This window comes from Microcebus murinus, chromosome 16 (genome assembly GCF_040939455.1).
Source record: "Microcebus murinus isolate Inina chromosome 16, M.murinus_Inina_mat1.0, whole genome shotgun sequence".
NCBI classification, from domain to species: domain Eukaryota; kingdom Metazoa; phylum Chordata; class Mammalia; order Primates; family Cheirogaleidae; genus Microcebus; species Microcebus murinus.
The window spans coordinates 22,913,824-22,930,992 of NC_134119.1; the positions used below are offsets into that span (position 1 = coordinate 22,913,824).

General features: G+C 37.0%; 1 protein-coding gene across 1 annotated transcript in view; it reads left to right on the plus strand.

Annotated features, from left to right (window-relative positions):
• The first annotated feature begins 497 nt into the window (after window positions 1-497).
• HAO1 (hydroxyacid oxidase 1) overlaps window positions 498-17,169 on the plus strand; it is a 53,222-nt gene continuing 36,550 nt past the window's right edge. The window contains exons 1-2 of the mRNA XM_012755220.3: window positions 498-690; window positions 6,943-7,094. Of these exons, the coding sequence (XP_012610674.1) occupies window positions 506-690; window positions 6,943-7,094 (337 nt within the window). The 5' untranslated portion in view covers window positions 498-505. The remainder of the gene's footprint in view (window positions 691-6,942; window positions 7,095-17,169) is intronic.

Below are 17,169 nucleotides of genomic sequence, written 5' to 3' on the forward strand. Positions count from 1 at the left end.
CTTTGTGAAAGCCAAATGTTTATAATCATCTAAATTTCATATGATGTAAAAGCCTTGTGTTTACTAGATGCCCCATTCAGTCTATATGTTTTTTTTTTCACATGACATGTACATGTTCCAAAAATAAAAGGAAAATGAGTGGGCAGCCCTTTCTGGGTACCAAGCACAGATCAAAGTCTTGGTAGGAAAGAGGATGAGAAAGAAGCAGCCTTAGGCAGAACTGAGGCAAGATTGGTTTCATGCAAGTCCTTCTCTAAATCCTTAATTTTTGACTTATTCCTCTGCTTTTTAAATGTGACAGACATCTAATCCCCACCTACTGTCTCCCCAACCCCAATTTCTTGTGACTTGTTTGTTCTTTGGCAGATAGTCTGCAAATAAAATGTAAAAGTCTAGGCATAAAATGCTTGCTTACTTGACTAAACAAAGAACTAAACCTGAACTTTGGCAAAAGTCTATTAATAATTGACAAATAACGGAACAGTCAAAGTGTAGAAGGCAATGCATGAAGAAAAATAACCAAAACAACATCTGGGGTTGCAACAAACTGAAAATGCTCCCCCGGCTACTTTGTATCAATGATTATGAGCAACATGCTAAATCCACTCTTCAAAAGTCTATCTATGACTATTATAGGTCTGGGGCAAATGATCAGGAAACCTTGGCTGATAATATGGCAGCATTTTCCAGGTAAGAAAATCTATTTTTTAAAGTTATGTTTAAAATTACAGAAAGACATTGTAGATGTAAAATTACAGAAAGACATTTACCAAAATAAATTCTAGTTTTACGTTGATGAAGAATTATTTGTCTATCTTTGTGCTTGGTAGAGAGTAGAAAAATTCTTGGGGCTGTGAGAAATCTTGGCTTTTAAGTTGTTTAAAAATATTCCAACCTGGGAATCTTAAACAACTGACTGTAATAGCTGACCCTATGTTACCTCACTTGGAAATATGATGATAATTAATTTAACTACATAGAGATAAATTCTGATGACTCCATTTTCTTTTTCTCTGAGCATGACAGTGAATGTTTATGTTCACGGTGTAGGAAACAACATTAAATGCAAGATAACCATCTTATCTGGTTCAAGCAGATTGGATTGTTGCTTCAAATGTTCCCATCCTGCTGGCTTTCCGCGTGTTATCATTCATTTTGATTACCGTTGTCTAAACTTTCACTTTAGATTTCAATTTGTCTATGTAGCATTAATCTTTCAACCTTGCTGTTTCATCTCTCCTCCAGAGCGCTTCATTTCTCTTCCTAAATTAGTTTTCCCTTGACTTTCATACTTCAAAGCACAAGATGGTGGGTGTCATGGTTTATGTTTTCTGTTTGTAATAAAAACAAGAAATAAAATAACTTTTAAGAGATGTTTGTCTTTCAGCAGTTATAAAGATGGTTTATTTGCTGGAGTAGGAGATGAGTGTCTTCACTGCACCACCCTCTTGCAGCCTTAACCATCTAACATTATAGCTCTTAGTAAAGGCAATGGTTATTGTGGGTACTCATTGATGGGGGACAATTTTAAAAAGGCAGAAAATATGCATCAGGAGAGGACTGGCTTTCCTTCCTGATTTCTGCTTTAGTCTATAATAAAATTATCCCAAATCACTTTTCTATATGTAAATTAGGAGGAATGAAATTGCTCTAAGGCAGCTCCTCAAAGACAGCACTGGTTCACCCACAAATCAGAGAATGGCAACAGGGTGAAGGGTAGAACCTCTCTCAACCCCTTTGAGCCTTGACTTTGTCTTAGGTTTTCCCTGGAACCCAAAAGAGCTCATCAAATGCTGGGGAAGTCATGGGAAGGAAAAGTTGGCTAAGAGGAGAGGGGTGTCAGATTCTGCATGATCTTTTCCGATCATTAGTTAATATTTTGGATTCATTTAAAAGTTTCTGCTCTTGAGAGATGCCCCTTTCTTGGGTCAATTTCAACTGTATTCACCAAATAATGTGGTTTGCCTTTGAGTGGTCTCCTTAACCCAAAGAGGTCATTTGAAAGAAGGAAATTTCAGACCCTGGACAGATTTACAGGTTGGTGTCTCCACATTGCTCAGGTCACAGTGCTCAGGTGACTACCTATTTCATTTACATAGAGTCTTCCTCACTCCTGTGCCCCCTCCACTCCCTATTAGTTGATTAACTCAGTCTGATTAGGGGTCTTACAGGCTAGACTCTGTACTACATGCTGAGGAGAGCACCATGAACCAGACAAAGTTCCTATCCACAGGAGCTGACATTCCACTGGATGCACATTGACCTCCATAATGTGTTGGATTGACCCAACAGCATGAAAGGGACTCAAAACACTTGGCCCAGTGGAGGTCTCAGAGAGGGAGCAAACGGGTGCAACAAAGCAGATGGGCCACCTCTGCATTCCTAGAAATTCTATAATAGAAGCTTTGTGAGACATAGAAGGCTTGATGACTTTCAAGTTGTGAACTGGCAAAGTGCCTCATGCTTATGTGAATAATTTGGGACCAGAGTGAGTATTCCCATCCTACGTGTGTACTGAGTAACTTAGGGACAGGACACAGATAATGAGAATGAGTTTGCAATGCTACCTTTTCCATGAACTTTGATCTTTCTTTTTTGTTTAACTTTAAAAGAAAAAAAATGTATTAATCTACTTTCTTTGGCAGACAGCTGATTTTTTTTTTTTTTTTTTTTTGTATGTTTGTGTTTTTATCAACTACCTGAGATTTTATTGCAACTAATGTTAGGGGCTGTTACTTATCTAACATCTCAATTCCTCTTTTACTGTGTAACTTGCTACTTGACCCTTGATTCCTCACCCCATATCATCTAGCTGGTCACATGCAACTAAGAATAGACTTTCTGCCAGGGTTGTGTTGGCTTTGGGTTGTTGGCATGAAGGAAATCAACCTGAAATTTCTCATTCTGATCCAAATGAAAAGAACAGTTCAACTAAACCTCAGCTAACCCATTGTGACACAAGGTCAGGGTATTTTCAAAGACATTAATGAAATGTATACACCTCTCCTTCCCACAAGTACAACAAAAGGTCATTCACAGTGACAGCTTTTATCTCTCTGTGCTCAGCTCTGACAACCACATTTCAGAGTTCTGGGGATATGAGTCAATCATGTGAACCAGAAATTGCTCAGAAACATTTCTGAATAAAACTAAAGACTCTAATATTATTATTGTGGCAAAAGAAAAAAATTACCAAAAGACAAAAACATGGAACCACCCATAAGACCAAAATTTCTTGTTTCAAATATGACAAAATAGGGCAAATGTCAGCTTGCTACATTTTGCATGGCCTGAACTGATTGAGGCTAATTTGAAAAGCAACAGTATTTTGTTTTACTTACACCTTAACTCAAAGTAGCCTTTTCAACTATGGTCTGCACATGTTTTGAGTTTTTTTTTTTTCTGAAATTATTACTGAAAAATAATTCTATAATTTAGGTATTTAGAAGCCCCCATGATTTCAAAAAATGAAGCTCATCTCTCATCTGCCACATCACCCACTGACTCTGAAAATTGTGTTGTTTTCTTTTATTTATTTATTTATTTATTTTTATTTATTTTTTTTTTTTTGAGACAGAGTCTCACTTTGTTGCCCAGGCTAGAGTGAGTGCCATGGCGTCAGCCTCGCTCACAGCAACCTCAATCTCCTGGGCTCAAGCGATCCTCCTGCCTCAGCCTCCCGAGTAGCTGGGACTACAGGCATGTGCCACCATGCCCGGCCAATTTTTTGTATATATATTTTTAGTTGGTCAATTAATATCTTTCTATTTTTGGTAGAGACGGGGTCTCGCTCAGGCTGGTTTCGAACTCCTGACCTTGAGCAATCCGCCCGCCTCGGCCTCCCAAAGTGCTAGGATTACAGGCGTGAGCCACCGCGCCCGGCCTTGTTGTTTTCTTTTAAACAACCAATGGATAGAAGGGATATTATTCTCTCACTTTAATATTTGAGAAGCAATATCAACTTTTAGTGACATTTTCAGTACTCTTCTCATAGGCATAAATGTTACAAAATCATTCAGCTAGTATCCATAACAGGTGAATAGGTGCTCTTTGTTTTATATGCTTTAAATATTTAGGATAAAAAATTAATGTAGAGAATATTGGAATGCAATTTGGAGCAAATTGGAGTGAAGGGGTGAGGCAAAGCAGACTGACCACCTCTGCAAACCTAGAAATTCTAGAAACTTCTTGAGGTATAGAAGGCTTGGTGACTTCCAAGTTGTGAACTGCAAAGTGCCTCATGCCTTATGTGAATTACATGGTACTTGAGTGAGTATTCCCATCCTACGTGTGTACTGAGTAACTTCGGGACAGGACAAAAACTGACAAAGCTTTAATTCACTGTGTTCAGTTGGTGGGATTAAAAAACAGCACAAAGTTTTAAAGCTGGCTGATGTGTGAGTGTCTTCCTTCAACAGAGTAGCTACTTCACAGGGAGTGTGCCTATCACCTGATTTTTTGATAAGTTAAATTTGAGGTGTATTATTTAATTGGTTCAAGTGTTTGCCAATCTTCATATCCCTTTTCCAAAGTGGAGGCTCCATTATAGCACACTCCAAAGTTAAAGTGAGCTACTATTTTATGTATGATTGTGGGAAAGTTACTTAAATTTGGAGTAAAAAGCTGCTATTGAATTATCTGATAAGGTTATTGTAATTGCTATTTGAAAAATATCAAAACATGGAGGATTCTTTAGAGAACATACGTTTTCTACTGCCATTGATTTTTTTTTATCTAATTTTGTCTAGGAATTCCATTTTGTGCATTGGTAGATAAGTCTCTGTAATATTCTCCGAGCAGAAAATAGTGTTTTACGGGAAAGCAAGAGCGCACAATTTATAGTAAAGTGACTGCGCCACCACGTGGACAAACGTCAAACTACTGTCTGGGGATAGAAGGATGCAGCCTTGTCTTATAAATGAGAGTTTGAGATTTAAAAATGTCTCTGTTATTGCGCGCGCGCGCACACACACACACACACACACACACACACACACACACACACACACACGCACACACACACGCACACACGCACACACACACACACACACACAGCTGGGGCCCTGTAGCTTTGTGTGTTCTCTTCATAAAAGCTTTCATTGTTCCTCCAGCTCTAAGTAAATATTAATGCCTTCCAAGGCTGGCATGCCGATGGCTGCTATTAAAATCGTTTTCTCTCGTTCTAATAACACACTTAGAGATGATTGGTAATAAAAACTCTCTTCAAGGCTTCTGCTTCTCTCCCTTCAAAATGGAGATCAAAGAACCATGCTGTGAGGGTCAGTCGAAAAGAAAAGACTTCCAGCAACGGAGCATGTGGTGTGACATAAAATAATGACAATTATGATGTTCAAAGGAATAGCATAGAAATCACACAGTAAAACTTCTTTATTATGCTTTTCAGGGACTGGATGTTTTTACTTTATTATACGAGGAGGGGTTAGATTACAGACCCTGAGCTACTCCACAAAGCAACACGAAGGCAGAATTTCGTCTTCTGTTCCAGGAAGTGTGCTTCAATTAAGGACTTTTTTTGGGTTACTCCATTACTAAATAATACATCACTATATTTACTAAAAAATTTTGATCTCTCTGGAAACAGAGTTAAATCTAGGTGGTGAAAGGTGAGTGTTGGTTAGGGATGCTATGTGTGTCTATACAACACGTTTATTATACTAATGCATATTAGAAATAAGGTTGTATTTTCTTCAGTTTTAAACAGCACTAATGAGGAGAATAATAAACTCCAACAAATAGGAGACATAAATTTTCCTGTGAGGAAAGAGAATTAGTTCTCCTGTAAATTTTACTACTGAATTTTTGGTTGTTGGTTTACTGGTACTTTTCATTCCACCACAGAAGAATCACAGAAAAAGTCATTTAGAATAATTTTTAGGAGTCAAAAACTCTTTAAAAAATTCAGTTCCTGTTAAATAACATTTTTGAGGAAAATGTTCAATCAAACTAAAAAAAAATCTTCATTTATTATCATACTTCAATGAATACAGCATAGAGCGCAAGGATTTTGAAGAAACCAAATTGTAATTTTCAAAGTAATTGCCTTAAGCTACTGCCTATCATATAAAAAGAAGACAAAGTAGACATATCTTCTCTTCTTCAACTGTAATCTACCCTCTGGGTGTTTGTGTACCATCTTCAAAATGGCTTGTGGGAACTGAAATGAAAACTATGTCCACACAAAAACCTGCAAGTGAATGTTTGTAGTAGCTTTATTTATAATCACTCCAAACTGGAAATATTCCAAATGTTCTTTAGCCTGGGAATGGACAAACAAATGGTGGTACCCTTGTACAATGGTAACAATTCCTCAACCAAAGGAAACAAACTACTGATAAATGCAACAATATGCAACGGATTATGCTAAGTGAAAGACGCCAGACTCAAAAGGTTGCATATTGCATGTATCTGTTTCAATAATATTCTTGCAAAGCAAAGTTATCAGGCCAAAAAAAAAATAAATAAATAAAAATATCAGTGGTTGTCAGGGGATTGAACTGGGGAGAATTTCACGACAAAAGAAAATGAAGACATTTTTGGGTATGTTTGAACATTTCTTGATCTTGATTGTTGTGGCAGTTAAAACATCATATGCATTGGTCAAAACTTACAAAGCTATACGCTAAAGTGGGTGAATTCTACTGTATGTTTTTTTTTTTTTTCTCTCTTTTTTGGTACTAAGAAGCAGTGACATCTACTGTATGTTAATTGTAGTTTAATAAAATAAATTGCTTGAGAATATCATTGTGATCTTATTTTAACTTTCTATCCTAACAAACATTAACATTGCCTCTTTTTTCTTTAGCTTTAAAAAATAATTTGCTTGATGGGAAAAAACAGTATCTTTTTTTCTTTTTAACTAAAATATAATATTAAAGCTCTGATAATGTTTTTGAAATTCTAAAACTTTTTTTTTCCTTCTAGATGGAAGCTGTATCCACGGATGCTCCGGAATGTTGCTGAAATAGACCTGTCCACTTCTGTTCTAGGACAGAGGGTCAGCATGCCCATATGTGTGGGGGCTACTGCCATGCAGTGCATGGCTCATGAGGATGGGGAAGTTGCAACTGTGCGAGGTAGGAAGAGGGTCCTCGCCAAAGCGACAGAAGGGGGCTAACATTTAGCAACTTCCTTCTCTGTACGCACCAAGCAAATGCTTCCCTGGATCTTTGTACACTCAGAAAAATTAAGCTCATTAACTCTACTATTGAAATGCCTATTTCATGTCCTGCTTCTCTACTTTCTACTCTTTCTGTGCCTTGATTTCCTCAGCTATAAAATGGGGATTAAAAATAGTACCTACCTCATTGGGTTACTGTGAGGATTGAATGAGTTCACACATACAAAGTGCCTGGAACAGAATAGTGGCTCAGGAACTGTCCTATTATGAATATTAATATCAGCATCTCCAGAAATGGAGATCTGAAAAATGGACGAACCCAAGGTAGCCAGGTAGTCACAGAAACCAGATTCAACTTTATGACCACCTTATCACAAAGCCTTTCTGCTTCTACTAAGCCAAAGTGTTCCCACAGTGAAAGAGCAAATGTAGTAACCTGGTTGGTTGTTTTCTTCCATGGTTTTGGATCATGACTCTTTTTAATGGATGAGTTATATTCCCAATAGAGCATTTCCAGCTGCCTTAGTAAGGAGTGATGTGAAACTCAAATATGATGGAAAGAAATCTCTTATTAGGGCTAATTTATTAACTTTCCAGTTTCCTAGCAACTATGAGCATTTGAAAGGTTATGCATAGTAATAACTCTCCCCGAATTCTGCTTCAGAAACTCTTATTACAGTTAGTAATGAATTCTTTTCATGCTAAGCAGGGCAGGAAATGCAGATCAAAAGAGCATGAACTAAATACTATTTTAAAGTATTTCAGTTTTAAGAATTAAGGATCTTGTGAATTTGCCTTCCTTCTTGAAATGTCTAACACAAAATTTTGCCAGGGACATCAGAATGGTACAATGAGGTTTTGCTGGATAGACTTAGGTCAGAGGCTGGTAGCTTCTTTAATTCCAGGACCATACACAGATACTTAGCTTTGGGTCTTCAGCCATCTGTCTATGGTAATCCTGAAACATATGCAGGAGAAGAAAAAAAGAAGAAAAAGAAGAACAAGGAAAATACTAAGTGGGTATATATCTATTTAAAGTTGGGATAAGAAAGGCCTTTATAGGCATGTTGCTATAGGGCAACAATGATTAAAATAAAAGCAAACTAATGAACATAAAAAAACACTAAAATTTAAGTGTTCTCACATTTCTATAAAAATTGAAAGCAAATGACAAACTGAAAAACACTGAAAAATATATGAGACTGTAAAGAGTTAATATCCTTTTTATGTAAAAAGCCTTTATATTTGAATTAAAATAATATATGATCCAAAAGGGATAAAAACATATAAGTGAGAAAAAGATATAAATAGGAAATTCACAAATGGATACATAAAATGGCCAATAAACACAAGAAAATTATTCAGTTTCATTAGTAAGCAAAGAAATGTAAATTATAACGACATATTTTATTTGGTGGATATAAAATTATTATTTTAAGATTATATAGTATGATTATATTGGGGGAAATGTGCATTTTTCAAACACTTATGGGTAAAGTATAAATTGAAACAATCTTTCTAAAAAATAATTTGGCACCCTATACCAAAGCTCTAAAACTGTGAATTTCATGTGATGCTGTAAATCTCTTCTAAAATTTCCAAAGAAATAATTATGATTTTTGAGGAAAGACTTTTCTGCAAGGATTTTCATGCCTTTGTTATTTTTAACAGGAGAAACATTAGGAAATAAAACCGAAACAACCAAATGTCCTATTATTGGAGATAGGTTACAAAAAGTAGGGTACATTAAATATAGCATAAAATTTTAAAAACTATATCATAGAAGGAGTATAATGGCATAGAAAGACTTTACAATAATATTTTTAAAAAGCAATTACAAATAATATATATTCATAGATCCTAAAATATACTTAGTTTTAAAGACCAAGATGCTAACTGCAGTTTACAAACTTTTTTATGTGCGATGAGATTATTCCTGGCTTTATATTCTTCTGATTTTTGGTCCATATTTATGAACTATTCTTTGAATGGAAATGAGGGAAGGAAGCAGAGAAGGCAGTAAACAGAGCTCACCTGGTAAGACACCATGCAGCAAGCAAATTATTTCTACATATATTAGTTTATTTTATATTTTACAGATCCCCATTATGTGGGCAAATGGCTAGCATTCCAGAGAAAGCAGGTTTTCCTAGCTAGTCAATGACAAGGTTTACTCTCCAACTCACTTCTGATGGTTTTGAGACCACTGCGGCTTATTCTTGGTGGTGTTGGGCTGGGCAGAAAGAGGAGAAGGACGCTTACTTAGAAATTATGATGTGATAGCCCAGGCAGGACTCATTTATACAGCATTGTTTTTCCCAGCACTAACCAAGGGGGAATATTAAATGCCTATTAGGATCTCATCCCTTTAGATTTATTTAACAAACACTTACAAAGCAATGACTGTGTTCTGGGACCCATTCTATGTTCATTATAAGCATTAAAGCATGGAATCCTCGGAGCGGCTCAAAGGGATAGGCCATATTATTGAGCCTATTTTACACATGAGACACTTAGGCACAACATGCCAGATGAGTAGCTTGCCCGGGGTCATGCAGCAATTCATAAATGACAGAGACCCAGGCATTCTGTCTCTAGCATCTGGGCTCCCAACCACTTGGTGCTGCCTTTAATTTCCAGGAAATCCTGTAAAGTGTCATGAAGAGAAGCTCATGACACTCCCCTAGAAATAATTAACTTATAGTTTTAGGTCCAAGCAAAATAGGCCCCCAGAAAGTGAAATACACAATAGATAACGTGGAACTGGCAGAACAAGGAGGTCGTAGTGACATTCAGGTGACAGAGGAACTGGGGATGGCAATGAAAGGTTACACACGTTGCTGTTAAGCCTCTCAAATCCTCTATCATGTTCTGCTCATGGCAGCAACATCAGTTTATATTCCGCATTTGTACTAGGAACCTCTCTCAAGGATTTCAACACTCTTGAGCTTTTTGTCTATGTTCCAATGACTATCTATGGGTTGTTGCCTATTTAATATCTAGATGTATCCTGTGAGCCAACGGCCATTAACTCGTAACAAAGAGTAGTCCTTGGTTGGTGGGTTTGGTTGTGGAATAACGGGTCACGTGGAAGGAAAGAAGTAATGTCTGGAACAGATGCTATTGGTACCCTGGATATATCCCCTCGCCACTTCCCCTTTCTGTTAGAACCTGCCACTTTTCCCCTGACAGTTTCTCTGGCAACAGGAGCCCACATATAGGTGAGTTGGGAGTGGGCAAGTGGCAGTGGGTCCCTCAGCCAATGATGTGCAGTAGTTGGAGGATAAATACCTCAACTCGCTTTGATCAGGGTAACTGAATCCTTTTCCAGTGTTTGCTAGAAGGGTTGAGCCCCAGTTGCCCACAGGATTTACCTTCCCCTTGACAGGCGCTCCTTTATTGGCTGCCTTCTCCTGCCTCTCTCACTTCTCCATTCCTTCCACTCATCTTGAGATCATTTCCAAATAAAAGGACTTGCTCTCACATCTTTGTGTCATCGTTGGCTTCTGGAGGTGTGCAAACCAGGGTAATAAATAGCTCACTGAAGGCTGTAGAGGTAACCACAGGCAAATTTAAGCAAGAGCATGAAAACATTACTTTTCTTTCAGAAAATGAAGGTATTTTTTGATTGATTGCATCATTCCCAGAAAGCATATGGAAATCCTCTCAAGCAAGTCTGATCCTTGGAAAATCTAGGGAAGTTGTTCTGGAGCATTTTTGTTGTTGTGGTTGCTGCTACCTTCCTAATTATCTGGCATCCGTGTTTTCCCATTTCTAGGGACTTAGCCTCTAGAAAGGAAGAGAAGTTGGGGCCAAGTTCAGAAGACAGAAGGTGGTTAGCAATCTCTCTGGAGAAGTGTCCCCATCAGCACGGTCAGTGAGAGTAAGTGAAAGGCATTTGAGTCCACAGACAATGGTCTGGCCTGAGTAATTAGAATGGGCCTCCAGAAAATTCCGAAAGTGGCCATGGCACCATAGTCTCACTTTATCTCACACAGTCTCACATAGTCCCAGTCGACTCTCCAGATTTCCTCACAGAGCCTGACTTCATGGGCACTTCTGCCTCTCCTTTCACCATAATGAGGCACAAGCCCTGTACGAACTGGGCCAAAGGACAGAACTGCGCTCTTTTACACTACTGTGTGGTTGCAGAGAGACCAATGAAGCTACACTATTTTCCTTTCAAAATGGTGATGGATATAAGGTTGCCAAATAAAACGCAATGGGCCAGTCATAGTTGAATTTCAGGTAAACAACAAATCATTTGTAACTCAGTGTTCTGTATGTTTGCTCAATCTGGTAACCCTAGAAGAATAGGAACTCTTACCTCCAGGGTTTCTTGTGAGGATTCATGAAATAAATGTTAGCGAAGCTTACAGAAATAGGACATACACACTTTTATTGCCCCCTCCCCCTCAGAGCCCAAAGTCCCCCAATCTTTTTTTCACATAAAAACTCATCTTCAGAAAAGGACACTCCATGTCTACCTAAGTGGAAATGAAAGTTTTTTGGTTTTTTTTTGCTAAAAATATTTTTGTTTTAAGCTTTATGCAGGAATCTCAAAAATGCCTTTGAAGGCCAGGCTTGTAATGTGAATGTCCAAAGAGGGATGCAGTTAAGAAAATAACAGTGGAGGCTCAGGGTGGACACTACAGCAAGCCTGAGATGGCGTGTTCCATCCAAAGGGCACGGACACATCTTAGCTCTTGCTCACCCAAGGGAGTGAGGATGTGAGCTTTCTAAAGCTTCACAAATTTTAAGAGAAGCCAGACATCCTGATTTTTATGTACAATATTCTGGTTTTTAAATGTTGGCAAATAAATCAAAATTCCCTAAAACATTGTTTAGGGCAACAAGATGTGGGCCAAAGCAAACACTTTTGTGGGCTGCAAGTGTCCCCTGGACTGTCCAGCTGGGACATCTGATTTATGTGGAAATTCACTGCTAGCTAGTTTCACTTCTTATGGCAGGATATTGTCACTCTCTGGGATTATGTTTCCTCATTGATAGAGTGAGCTGCTTAAGCAAGATCATTGGTTTGCATACCATGTGCCAAGGGGGCTGCGGTTGTTTCTAGGGATATTAGCGAATTTAGGTGTGACACTGTGCATACGGCTGCTTATGTTGGGCTTCAGATGAAGAGCTCTTTAAAGAAAGTGTTTTCTGCTAAGTCAAAAAACAAAGAAGAAAAAAATCCCTCCACAATGAGAAAGCAACTCCAAAAACAAAATCAGAAAATTCCCAACAGGAGTGGATGACCTTTACAATTTTTTTAGTATATAAATAAATGGTTTTGTTCCCATTTAATATTTTGTCAAATACAGAAAGAGAGACAAATAATTCTAAGCACTGAGCTGACCTTTCTTGTGTTTCTGAAATCCCACTTCTTTCCACTACACTTTATGTCAGCCTTTGTGTTCATTTGATTTCCATTTCTCATACTGCAATCTTGGAATATAGAAGAGGAAGGAAAAGTCCCTGGATCTTGCTGAAAACACAAATAGGTGTTTAATAAATGCTGCATGAACTTAGAAAATGATATTTCAAAATCTTGTGAAAAATAATGATAATCAACATTTATTAAGTAGTTAATGTGCATCAGGCAATTTGACTTTTTCATCTCATCTATCCCTTACAACCAACTTAAAATGAGCCCAGAGCCTGAGGATCTTTCGCTAAGCCTTGTGGGTGTGGAAACTTAGCCTTGGAGAGGTTAAATATCTTGCTCATATTATTAATCATGTAGGCAATACTGTCTATAATATGACAGTTACTGATATTTCCAAAAGTCATTAACTGCAGCAAGAACCCTAAGGGAATCCCTATACCATAGTCTTAGAATATTAATTGCAAACATCTATGTTTTAATAGTTTTAACCTTTTAACTTTGAAAAGATGAAATAAGTTACAGAAAATGAAATTATTAGGAAATATGAGCTGTTTAGAAAATTTAGGAGCATTAAAAAAGTCTTGAGTTACAAACAAACAAGAATTAAAATTCCTAAAGCTCTTTTAAAGTGGAAGGAAAATAACTGGAAAACACCAGATGAAGGGCAGTTTGTCATGCAATCTTATAAGTGCCTCTACTTATAATGGCATACCCATTTGAAACTCTAATAGATTATTATTTTTTTTGAGTGTTCTTTATATTCGTCAGGGGGAGACTACAGAATCATTTCTACAAATAACATATTGAAGGAAGTGACAAGATAAACGTAAATACTAGGAGTATATAAATAAATGGTGTCATTATGTTAAATTTCAATCTTGCAAGACCAGTATAGGATCTCTGACTTCTCAAAGAACTGATTAATAAAATGCTTTACTCTGACAATTGATGCTTTAAGAACATTATCCTGGAAATCTTTCATGTTTTTTGCATAGTGACTATAATAAAATTTTACTTCATCTTCCATGAATCTACATGAGCTTCTTTTTCCTCCTTTTAAACATGAGAAATCAGAAATAAAGAGGAAAAGAGATTAAATATTCATCTATCCTTTGGCTTCTGACTTGTTATGTAGACAAACACCACATGAGGGAGTGCTGGGACCTCATATAGAGAAAAATTAAAACCTACCTAATGCGTTCCAGGAATGCTCAGCGTATTAGCAAATTCTTATTAAACTGTCAAAAAAAAAAGTTTAAAAGAAATTCCAGCTCCTGGATGCAATTAGAGGCTACCACACAGGATTTGATGGGCCATAAAACCATTAAATCTAAACACTTTCTTTTTGCGCCTAAAAGGGCAGAACATTCCAAAGTGAAGTTTTGGGACTCGGCTCTGCCTCGACCACCTATTAAGGTGCAGGTGGAACAGATTGCAGAGTAACACAAAGAGCCACACAGACCCCAAAGAACTGAATTAGGGTGTAGGTGAGATATTTAGCTGTTGGATTTTCTGGATTTTCCGAGATTAAATGATCAACCTTAACATTGACTGAAAGACCATTCAACCGGAAAAATTGTCCTGTCCTTTGCTCCAAACTCAAATGATGTACTTTTGAAAGCTTTATTGATTTATATATTTATGTGTTGTGCTAGGTGACCAAGTAGATACACATTTCAGTCTACCTACTGGGAAAATATCCCCATTACTCTCTCAATTTTACCTAATCTAGGCAAAGCTTGCTTTAATTTTTTTTTTTTTTTTTACTCTTTCTGAAGTGGAGGGCCTTTTATGTACCAGGTGTAATGCTTAGACTTTATGTCCCTGTGATTAATCCTTACAATAGACCTGTGAGGTAATTCTCATTCTCATTTGACAGTGGAGAAGAAGGAAGCCCTTGACCAAAGTCTAGTGCCGGTCAATGGTGGAGATGAATTCGAACCTAGGTCTATTTTACACTACAGTGAGACCACGTTACTTGTCTTTGTCCATTATTTTGTCCATTTTTACTAAGAAGAAACAAAAATAGGGAGAACTAAAGGAGAAAGGATTCACTAAAGCTTTGTCCAAATTACATTAGAAAAATATTTGCAAGGTGTCCTTGGTGTCATTGTAGTAAAAAAAAAAAAAATTAGTTCACATCTTGTTTCACCTTTATTCCAAACAATTTCAGCTCAATTTTTTGTTTGGGACTTGCTTTTCCAACAATAAAAAGTCAGTGGTCATACTCTTTCTGTGTGCATGCACAAACATTCAGTCCATATACATATATCTGCATTAAAAGATTATGAACCTCCTTTTTATATATACATATAAATATATATATGCATATATACTATATTGCATATATATGCATATATACTATATTGTATGTCTATAAAATATATAATTTATCTCTAAAATATTTTCATTAAAATGGTAGCGTCGGGGTGAAATTCCTTTGCAGTGTGACAAACATTGTTGATCAAAAACACCTATTTAAAAATTAGAATCTAGCTATATTAAAGATCATTATCGGGCCCGTACAATGGCTCATGCTTGTAATCCTACATGCTGGGAGGCCAAGATGGAAGGATCACATGAGGTTAGGAGTTCAAGACCAGCTTGAGCATGAGTAAGAGCCCCATCTCTACTAAAAATAGAAAAAATTAGCCAGGTGTGGTGGCATGCCTCTAGTCTCAGCTACTTGGGAGGCTGAGGCAGGAGGATTGCTTGAGCCCTAGAGTTTGAGGTTGCTATGAGCTAGGCTGAAGCCATGGCACTCTAACCTGGGTGACAGAGTGAGACTGTCTCAAAAAAAAAAAAAAAGATAAATAACTAAAAACATAAAGACTATTATCAAATAGTATGATTTCTAGGATTTTGCACCAAAAGTTAAGCTATTGGGTGGCTTTCTTGAGAGCATGAGATTGTTTCTTCTCTGTATTGTTAGTGTAATTGATGACATTAAAATGTGATAGTGGAAAGTCTGAGGTTCATATGTGTATCCCAACACCAAGGCTGCTAAATTCTGAGAGGTTGATTGAAGTTGTTGTGTGCAAACTTGATACTTCTTGAAACCATCATTACAAATCCTATCATTGCAGTATGGTCTTCATGTGATCTGCCAATTGTGCCAGAACTTGATGATTCATAAAAGAGGACAGAATAATAACCTTAGAATCATTACAGTAGAGCTAAAGTTTTAGTCCATTGCAGAGTTCTTCCCCAGAGATAAAATAGAAGCAAGGAAGAGAGAGCTAAGATATCACTGGGGCTAATTGTTCCCTACAGATATTTGCATACAGTAGGAAAGATGTCTAGAGGTATAGCAGTGTGATAACTCAAGATTATACCACTCCAGATTCAGATAATGGACCAACATGAAAACACTGGGAAGATTAAGTCTGGTTTCCCGACCTTTCTTGGCAAGGTTTAAATTGGTTAACTTGCATAAATTGTAAATTAAGATTTGTTTGACCACTTCTAAGTATTTCAACCATAATTATAGTGGAAGTTTTGTTCTTCTCTTACATCACTGATTGCAGAAGCTCATTTTTCTGGGGAATCTCAACTGTAATTTCAGAGATTTACACAACACTATTAATTGCGTATTTAACAAACCTGTATAAAGGTAGTACCTCTATGAAGAAAGGCTGACACACGCAATGGTGTGCAGTTATGCAAACACTTCAGTATGTCAGATCCTGAGTTTAGAACCACACAACTGCTTGGTACTGGCCATTGCATATTTTCCCCTTTATGTAATGACTTCCTGTGCAGATGACAAAATGAGTTTACTCAACAAAATTATTTTCAGTGCAGCTGTTTTGGTGACTAAGTTATGCAGGAGCTTTTTAATCAAATGCACCTAAAAAGAACAACAACAATTTTAGGCCCTTTGAACATATTACCTCTTTTCTCTTCCTTCACTGTTTTCCTTTAAAACCATAATTTTGGAAACTCAACTCTCCTTTTCCATGAAAGAGAATTATTTTCAAAGAAATCATTTGGACCCAAGTAACACGCAGCTTAATTGTTCCCATCAAATCTGAGTATATGATTTGTCTCACATGAATTAATATTCCAGATAATGGATATTTATTCTCAAGGATAACTAATATTTTATATTTTTCTTTATTGTCATTTGATGGAGGTGGTGGTGGCAATAGATGAACATCATTCTTAAATGTGTAGTAATTCCCTTCCTTGTCAAGCCCAGTATAATGGATTTTAGTTCTGCTTGACGATTCAACATCTTATTTCTTTGTGTAAGATTGTTAGAAATCACATTAAACATTTGGAAGCTATTTTATAATTGGTAAAATGTGCCTTCTCTTCTTTGAGTGACCTCTCTCTTAATCGTATCTTCTGCCATTTTATTTTTATTTTTTCATTTATTTTTGTTTCTATTCTGAAATCTGAAATCTAGACAAATCCTTATAAAAGCTTATAAAATACATATGCTGATGGTTAAGGGCACTAAGGGGCTGCCACTCTAACACAGTTTAATTCCTTGACTTAATAATAAGGGATGAATGTATGAGTAAACACGGCACATGTACCTGTGCCCTCTCCGGAGGGGAACCAACAGAGAAGACAGACATCAGTGGGGCATGGGTGGCAAGTGGCAAGCCATGTGACCACCACAACCCACTCTCCA